The following is a 9,329-nucleotide window of genomic DNA, read 5'->3' as shown; positions in this document are numbered from 1 at the left end:
GGATATAAGGGAGAGCTCCCCTGCTCTGATTCAAAATACTCATTGGAATTTGTACGGCAAATTGAGAGGGAAAATGCTTTAATACCCAAGTGACTGCACCCCTGATAGGGCAGCATGTAGTACAAGGGTATCTGCTACAGCAAGGGTTAATGTGGGACTGGGAACAGTCCTGCTCACAGTGTGAAGTAAGGAGTTACATGATCAGAGTCTGGCAAGTGTTGTGTGCTGGACAGAGACTAGTGTAGAAGCCAGCATTGATTTAGCGCCTAGCTTGGACCATACCCTGTATAAATGTACATTGCTATGCGTTATCAGTAAACACAATGTGCAGTCCCACATTAACCCTTGCTGTAGCAGATTCCCTTGTAGTACATGCTGCCCTGTCAGGGGGGGGAGTCACTTGGGTATTAAAGCATTTCCCTCTCAAGTGGACGTACAAATGCCAACGAGTATTTTGAATGAGAGCAGGGGAGCTCTCCCTTGTATCCTGGACCCTCTCCCCCTTACTCTCAGTTTTGAAACTTTCAATTGACCCCTTCCAGACTCAATACTTTTCTGTGGGAGTGGGTGGGAAGAGTTCCAGATTCCCACCCGCCTTTGTGTGAAGAATGTTCTTCCTGACATCACCCCCTGAACAGCCTGGCTCCAATTTTAAGATTCTGCCCCCTTGTTCTGGACTCCACCCTCCCCCAACACCAACCTGAGAAAATAAACTCTCTCTATCGAGAATTCTTTCATATCAGTGAAAAAGTCTTGAATCCGATCACCCCCTTAACCATCATAACTCAAAAGGAGACCAGAAAACAATCCTTGTAATTTAACTCTTTGTGTCCCAGTATAATTTTGCTGAATCAGCATAGTCACACAGTGCATGGAAGGATCCCATTCTTATTGTTAAAGTCTCTCGTTTCGCAGTCCAGAAAAGGAATAGTTTTTACCCAACTGTAGTTCTAAACCTACCTAAATTGTAAAACGTCTCGCACCCTAAGATTTACACTCATGAACTGTACTTATTGAACTGTGAAACAACCCAGGGAACAGAACTGAGAAACACACACCTGCCCCTCATGTTCCCAAGGACGTATCCCCCAATTGTGATCATTAATGAATCTAGTGTTCGTGTTATTCTCTGATAGCAGAGCTCCTACAGCCTATAAAACAGCCCTGCTGTCTGCAGTCAGCCATCGTGAAACCTGAAGCAACGATGAAGATCCTTCTGCTCGCAGTGTCACTGGGCTTTGCTGATAAACGTGTCCCACTTCCTTTCTTCCCATGGCTCTTTCGAGTTTCCTCTCATTCTTTCTGCTCCTCCTCTCGAAGTCTTTCCCAGCCTGTCTCTCCTAATCTCTGTCTCTCCCTCTCTCACCCTTTGTCTCCGTGTCTCTCACTCGCTGTCTCTCTGCCTCTCTCTCTTTCACTCGCTGTCTCTCCCTCACACTCGCTATCTCCCTCTGTCTCTCCCTCTGTCTCTTTCTCTGTCTCTCCATCTGTATCTCTGCTGTTTGTCTCTCAGCTTACTCCAGTGTTTAATGGTGATCTCTCTTCTATTGGTTACACAGCTGCTGCCCCTGCGATGACGACAAGATTGTTGGTGGTTACGAGTGTGTGAAGCACTCAGTGCCCTGGATTGTCTCTCTCAACGTGGGAAGGCACATGTGTGGGGGATCTCTGATCCACCCCGAATGGGTGGTCTCCGCCGCTCACTGCTATCGGGGGCAAGTACCGAGGGCTCTGCGTGAAAAGAGGTTAAAAGGTCAAAGGGAGAGTTTACGCTTCGAACCGACAGCTTGGTTCTTGAATTTTGGAGGCTTCTCAATGAGGGTCCCAAAGTTGTGTTTCCATCGTGTGGGGAAGGTTGGGACGACTGAATCCATTGCCTTCGGTCCCCGTGACCAACTCCGTTTCCCAGTCATCGATTCCCCCCCTTCCCTTCCCTGGTCACTATCTGACCAGACCATTCTCACCCTCATTGTCCAGTTAACCCTGAGCTGAGCATCCATCCCCCTATCATCTCCATCACCAAGACAGCCCATTTCAACCTCCGTAACATCACCCCACTACGCCCTTGCCTCAGCTTATCGACTGCTGAAACCCTCATCCACCTCAAGCTCGACTACTCCAGCATGCTGTAGACCAGCCTCCGTGATCTTGAAGGCTGTTAGAGGGATGAGGGTGTACGAGCGGCTCGAGTGGAGTGTAAAACAGTGGCACAGCGCAGTTGGTCCAAATGACCAGTTTCTGTGGTAAATTCTGATTCAATGAAAGCGTTCTCGAAAAGACACACTGCACAACGGAATAACAATAGCTGAAATATAATGTGTGGAAGTGTGAGGTTCTTCACTTTGATAAGCGAATTTAGAAAAGTCGAATATCTTGAAACGTAGAAATGTTGATGTTGAAAGAGGCAAGATCCCACTGTTCAAGGAGCAGAAAGAAAGCAAACAACATGTTGTCCTATATTGCAAGGGGATTGAAGTACAGGAATAAACAGGACTTGCTGCAATTGTACAAGGCTTTGCGGAGACTGTATCCATAACACAGCGCCTAGTTCTGGTCTCCGAAACCTCACCGCCCCATACCTAAGCTCATAGCAACTCCTGTTCCCTCATCAGCCTCTGTTGCTCGCTGATTACCGTTGGCTCCCAGTCTGCAACTCATTGACTCTAAAATTCTCATCCTTGCTTTCAAACCATTACATGATCACTTGCCCGCTCCGTACGTACCCCTCTCCATACCCTATAACCCTCCCTACCTCTGTAACCTCCTCCAGTCCCTACAACCCTCCCTACCTCAGGAACATCCTCGAGCCTCTACAACCCTCCCTGCCTCTGTACCCTCCTCCATTTGTGGCCTCTCGAGCAACCTCAGATTTTGCTGGCTCCTGTTTGGGATTCAGGAATACAGGGGGAAAGAAAATAACTTTTTCTCTAAACAGTAGTGGAGTGGAATTATGAGACCCACACACAAATACCCCTCCACCCCAAAGACCTTCAGATGATAAACTGTTGGACGTATTGACACTGAATTGGGAGTTAAGGGACTGAGGGATATACAGAAAGGGCTGTGAACTGGGACTTAACATTTACCATTGGCAACAAAAATGGAGGATGGGCCCAAGAGGCCTCTCTTCCTGTCTTCCCAAGTGGTCACGAGCCCTTATCATTGCCCTGTGGAAAACAGACTAGCATTCCCTTTACTGTCATTCCAAGCCCAGGAAGCTGATAGGAAACAGCCGAGTTAGCGCTGCGCGCCAATGGGCTGAAGCAAGTTGGCCACCGGTCAAGCACAGTCACGCTCTAAGCTGGTTCTCTATCTTATTCCTAGTGGTATCCAGGTGCGTCTGGGGGAGCACGACATCACGGCCAGAGAGGGCACCGAGCAATTCATTAGAGCCGCCAGAGTCATCAGACACCCCGGGTTTAACTACCGCACCCTGGACAACGACATCATGCTGATCAAACTGTCAAAACCTGCCGCACTCAACAGCAACGTGGGGACCATCGCCCTGCCGAGAAGCTGTGCCTCTACCGGGGAATATTGCCTGGTATCCGGCTGGGGAGACACCGAGTCCAACGGTAAGGGGCAGAGAGGGAGCTGACTCGTCCAGAGTCTCTGCGAGAGCTCGCTGGGGGTGTGTGGGAGGGAGGTCAGGGTTTAGCAATGGGCCGGAAGATGAAGCTCTTACACTGAGCTGTACCGATAGCAATAATCCCACAGGGTCTTCAGTAAACAGGCCGACATTTATCAGCAAAGAACGTTCCTCACCTTGAATGCGGCCGGCGTCTCTTCCTGTTGATGTAGCGCAAACTCCCGTCTCTCTCGAGCGCCTCGTCCCTTCACCCGACCCATTACCCTGACACCCAGCGCATGTCGACCTCCAGCTAAATGCCGCAGCTGCTTGGCTGTGCACAGAATGATCCCACAAATAGCGCTGAGAGTCACGGCTGGTCGACCTGCTCTCAGTCGGGGTGGTGTGGTGAGGTGGGTGTGGGGTGAGGTGGGGTGGGGTGGTGGGGTGGGGTGAGGTGAGGTGGGGTGGGGGTGGTGGGTGCTAATGATGGTCCAGCGAGGGCACCCTGCTCTCCCTCAACCATCCCACAGGTCCTTCCACATCCAGCCGAGCTCATGGCAGAAGGTCTCGGTTTAGAGCCTTGTGGAAGGTGCTGACCAGTCATAGTACGGTGCCCCTCCACCCCCGCCTCCTGAACCCTCCCCCCACCCAGCCCCCCGCCTCCTGCACGCTCACCCCCATCCACACCCAGCAACCCCCCCCCACATCACCCTGAAATGTGAGCAGAGATTACGATGCATTGAGGGTTGGAAGCTGTGATGCTCTGACCCTGAGATAAGACTATGAAGCTTTCCCCTATGGATCTCAGGCAGCCGCTAAGTGTTGTGTCATCCAGTGCGAAGGCCTCTCTGCTTGGAACCGGGGGAACTTGGGTTTGAACCTTCACTCCAGAAACCTGAGCCCTCCTGGTGTCCGCACCAAGGGAGTGCTGCACACCCAGCGGTGCCGTCTTTTTCAGGTGAGACGCTTCCTCGCCCAGTCCCTCGCCTGGTCTTCTCAGGCCGGTGCGAAAGATGTCCCAGCCCCTACATTTTGGAGAAGAGAGGGAGTGAGCTGCGCCCTGTGACCTGGACCAATAGGCATCCCCCACCTCCCCAACCCCCAACCCCCACCCCCCACCACCACCACCAACACCGAAACAGATCTTCAAGTAATTATCTCTTTGCGGTTCGCGGGATCTTGCTGTGCACAAATCAGCTGCTCTGTCTCCTGCAATCCAAGACTTTGAAAAGTGCATCACTGGCTGTGAGGTGTTGTGAGAAGGGCTGAGGTTGTTTTGGAAATGCGCGGTCATTCGTTGGAAGTGAGAATGTGCACCATCGAATGTTTTGACCCCCGCATAGGTGTGGATAAGATCGCGCGCCCTCTAAACTCTAACCTTTGTTTTGATTTAGTGGTCAGCGGGGACTGGCTGCAGTGCCTGGATGCGCCGGTTCTCAGCAATGCCGCTTGTGAAGGTTCCTACCCTGGGTTGATCACCAACAACATGATGTGCGTCGGTTATCTGGGTGGCGGGATGGATTCTTGCCAGGTACGGGCCCTTGGACAATACGAGACAGCCCAGAGAGACCCCCCCCCTCCCTATCATGGGGGGAGGGGAGCTGGGGTAAAGGCGGTAAGGGCGGGGCTCAACTGGATTGCTCCCTGCGAGAGCCAGCATGCACAGGATGGACCGAATGACCCTCCCTCCTGAACCGTGTACTTAACGTCCTCCAGAACCTACAACCCTCTTTATCTCTGTAACCTCCACCAGCCTCTACAACCCTCCCTATATCTGTAACCTCCTCCAGTCCCTACAACACTGCCTATCTCTGTAAATTCCTCCAGCACCTACAGCCCTACCTATCACTGTAAACTTCTCCAACCCCTACAACCCTCCCTATCTCTGTAACCTCCTTCAGCCCCTAAAGCCCTCCCTATCTCTGTAAACCCCTCTAGACCTTACAACCCTCACTATCTCTTTTACCCCCTCCAGTCCGTACAACACTCCCTATCCCTGTAACCTCCTCCAGCCCCTATAACCCTCCAAGATCTCTGTGCTCCTCCAATTCCAGCCTTGTAACCATTCCCCGATTCCCATCGCTCCACCATTGTGGCCGTGCCTTCAGTTGCCTGGGGCCTAAAGTTGTTGAATTCTGTCCCTAACCCTCTCCACCTCTCTCTGTCTCTCTCTTGTTCACGTGCTCTCTCTCTCTCCTCCTTTAAGACTCTCCAGCCTTTTTGACTGAGCTTTTGATCACCCATCCCTGATACTTCCTTTCGGGTCTCCATGTCAAATGTTGTCTGATTAACATAGCTGTGAAGATTCTTGGGGACGTTTTATTATGATACAGTCTCTATACAAAAGCAAGGTGAACCAGGGGGAAGATGTGCCACGTGAGGTTGGCCAATATTCGGTGTGGTTGAATGTTTGCGATGAGCACGAGGGTTTCGAACTCTCTTTAAGCGCTGACCTCACCATGCGGAGCTGCTGATGGATTTGATGTGCTGTTCTTCCACAGGGAGACTCCGGTGGTCCCGTCGTGTGTAATGGAGTGCTCCAGGGCATCGTGTCCTGGGGGTACGGCTGTGCGGACAGAGGCTACCCCGGAGTCTACACCAAGGTCTGCAATTACATGTCCTGGATCCAGGACACCATCGCCGCAAACTGAGGTCATCACTTGGTAGGGAAGAAACCTCCAATCTAATATGGTGCTGAACAATTCTCTGCTCCACGTCCTAGGCCTGACCTTTCTGTGCCAGCTCATGTAAAAAATCAATAAAATAAATTGCAAAAATACAACACACTTTGTCTTTTCCAGTCTGAGGAACGCTCACCCTCAATGTTCTCCCCTCCACTTGATCGCATCAACTTGGCTCTTGTTCGCTTGAGTTTACTAACCGAGTGGTTGAAGATGATCAAAGGATTCGATAGGGTCGATAGAGAGAAGCTATTTCCTCTGGTGGTGGGGGGGTGGTGGGAGGGGGAAAGAGTCCAGAACAAGGGGGCAGAACCTTAAAATTTGAGCCAGACCGTTCAGGGGGTGATGTCACTTCTTTACACAAAAATCTGGAACTCTCTCTCCCTGCCCCCGTCCCCCAAAACCCCATTCCTCCCGCCCTGCTCAAAGGCTCTGTGGGTGCTGGGTGCCACCAATGATAATGCGATTGAATGGCAAGGTGCGATAGTTGGATTCTGTCTATTGGAGATGGTCATTGCCTGACACTTGTGTGGCGTGAATGTTACTTGCCACTTGTCAGCTGAAGCCTAGATATTGTCCAGGTCTTGCAGCATTTGGACATGGGCTGCTTCAGTATCTGAGGAGTCGCGAATGGTGCTGAACATTGTGCAATCATCAGCGAACATCCCCACTTCTGACCTTTTGATGGAAGGAAGGTCATTGATGAAGCAGCTGAAGATGGTTGGGCCGAGGACACTACACTGGGGAACTGCTGCAGTGATGTCCTAGACCGCTGATGACCTACCTCCAACTACCACAACCATCTTCCTTTGTGCTCGGTATGATTCCAGCCAAGTGGTTATGGTACTGGGTTTGTAACCCCAAGATCAAGAGTTCAGGTCTCACAATGGTAAACTATGAAACAATGTAACTTCATCTGAAACAGATGGAAATGGGTTTGTACTCGAAAGAGTTACATGGACTCATTGAGCTGATTGGCCTCCTTCTGTGCTGTAATTACTTGATTGACCCTATATCACCATCTATAGTATGATTCCAACCAGTGGTGAGTTTTCCCCTTTATTCCCAACTGACTCCAGTTTTGCTAGGACTCCTTGATGCTACACTCGGTCAAATGCTGCCTTGATGTCAAGGGCAGTCACTCTCACCTCACCTCAGCAATTCAGCTCTTTTGTCTGTCTTTTTGCCAAGGCTATAATGAGGTCAGAGTTTGAGTAACACTGGACTGCAAAGGGACTTGGGAGTCCTAGTCATGGATTCTCTTAAGATTAACTTGCAGCTTGAGTCGGTAATTAGAAAGGCAAATGTAATGTTGGCATTTATTTCGAGAGGACGAGAATATAAAAGCAGGGATGTGCTGCTGAGACTTTATAAGGCTCTGGTCAGACCACATTTAGAATATTGTGAGCAATTTTGGGCCCCATATCGCAGGAAGGATGTGCTGGCCCTGGAGACGGTCCAGAGGAGGTTTACGAGAACGATCCCAGGCATGAAAGGCTTAACATATGAGGAACGTTTGAGGACTCTGAGTCTATACTCAATGGAGTTTAGAAGGATGAGGGGGGATCTGATTGACAATTACAGAATACTGAAAGGCCTGGATAGAGTGGACGTGGGGAAGATGTTTCCATTAGTAGGAGAGACTAGAACCCGAGGGCACAGCCTCAGAGTAAAGAGAAGACCTTTTAGACCAGAGATGTGGAGAAAATTATTTAGCCTGAGAGGGGTGAATCTATGGAATTAATTGCCACAGAAGGCTGTGGAGGCCAGGTCATCGAGTGCATTTAAGACTGAGATAGATAGGTTCTTGATTAGTAAGGGGTACATAGGTTACGGGGAGAAAGCGTGAGAATGGGGTTGAGAATCTTATCAGTCATGACTGATTGGAGGAGCAGACTCGATGGGCTGAATGGCCTAATATCAGCTCCTATGTCTTATGGTCTTAAGGGTTCATGCCAGTGTTGTATGGGCCTATACTGCCTTGGGTTTAGCAGAATGAGATCTGAGCTCATTGATGCACAGAAAATTTTCAGGGGGTGAGGCAGGGTCGATGCTGAGAGGCTGTTTGCCCTCCGCACACACACCCACCCCAGATCCCTGAAACCACACCACCGGCCGGAGAATCTCAAATTCGGGAGCGGGCACAGTCTCAGGATAAGTGGAATGAAATGAGTAGAAATTTCTTCAATTGGAGGGTTTGTCAACTTTGGAATTCTCTCCTCCCCTGAGAGCTGTGGATGCTCCGTCGTTGAGTCTATTCAACACTTGAGGTCGAGAGACTTTTGGACACTAGTGGAGAGGGTGGGAAAGAGGAACAGAGGGAGAAGATCAGCCATGATCTGACTGAATGGGGATGCAGGCTTGAGGCACTTTGGGAGATGCTGAGGTCAAGAAAGGTGACATAAAAGTCCTTCAATCTTTCCTGCAGCCCCAATGCGTTTTGGTTAAAATGCTGGTTATAATTATTTACATGCAGTTAATATTCATATTCTATAGTCCACTGCTGTCCAGACCATAATCCTGGGCACTCACAATCGGCTGATCCCTTCCTACTGAGGCGAAACCTGATGTCCAGACAGCAGGTTGAGATGGACAATCCGACAAACACATCTCCTTCAACCTCAAAACTCAAGTTGCAGATCTGACTATTCATAAGCGCCCTTGGACCAGCCTCACAAATTTCATCCTCCCTCAATGTCCGGGGAAACAAAACTCTGTTGTATCCCGTGTCCTAACGAACACCAACTTCCCCTGTAACCCGCCCTCTCTCTGTAACCTCCTCCAGCCTCTATAACCTTCCATATCTCTGTAAACTCCTCCAGCCCCTAGAAGCCTCCCTATTTCTGTAACATCCTCGGGCCCGTACAACCCTCCCTATCGCTGTTACCACCACCGGCGCCTACAGCCCTCCCTATCTCTTTAACTGCTTCCAGACCCTAAAACCCTCTGAGATCTCTGCGCACCTCCAATTCCGGCCTCTTGACCAACCCCCGATTCCCATCGCTCCACCATTGGTGGCCATGCCTTCAGCTGCCTGGGGCCCTAAGGTATTGAATTCACTCCCTAAATCTCTCCAC

At 50.3% G+C, this 9,329-nt stretch overlaps 1 protein-coding gene across 1 annotated transcript; it reads left to right on the top strand.

Moving 5' to 3' along the window:
* Positions 1-1,204: 1,204 nt before the first annotated feature.
* On the top strand, positions 1,205-6,222 carry LOC121270964 (trypsin-like). The gene is made up of 5 exons (XM_041176639.1): positions 1,205-1,242; positions 1,563-1,715; positions 3,325-3,575; positions 4,966-5,102; positions 6,073-6,222. Exons 1-5 carry the CDS (start codon positions 1,205-1,207, stop codon positions 6,220-6,222), a joined length of 729 nt encoding a protein of 242 aa, XP_041032573.1.
* Positions 6,223-9,329: the final 3,107 nt, after the last annotated feature.

The sequence above is a fragment of the Carcharodon carcharias genome, chromosome 29 (assembly GCF_017639515.1).
Source record: "Carcharodon carcharias isolate sCarCar2 chromosome 29, sCarCar2.pri, whole genome shotgun sequence".
In the NCBI taxonomy this organism is placed as follows: Eukaryota; Metazoa; Chordata; class Chondrichthyes; order Lamniformes; family Lamnidae; genus Carcharodon; species Carcharodon carcharias.
The sequence above is the reverse complement of the archived record's forward strand: the minus strand, read 5'-3'. Positions and strand labels throughout refer to the sequence as shown.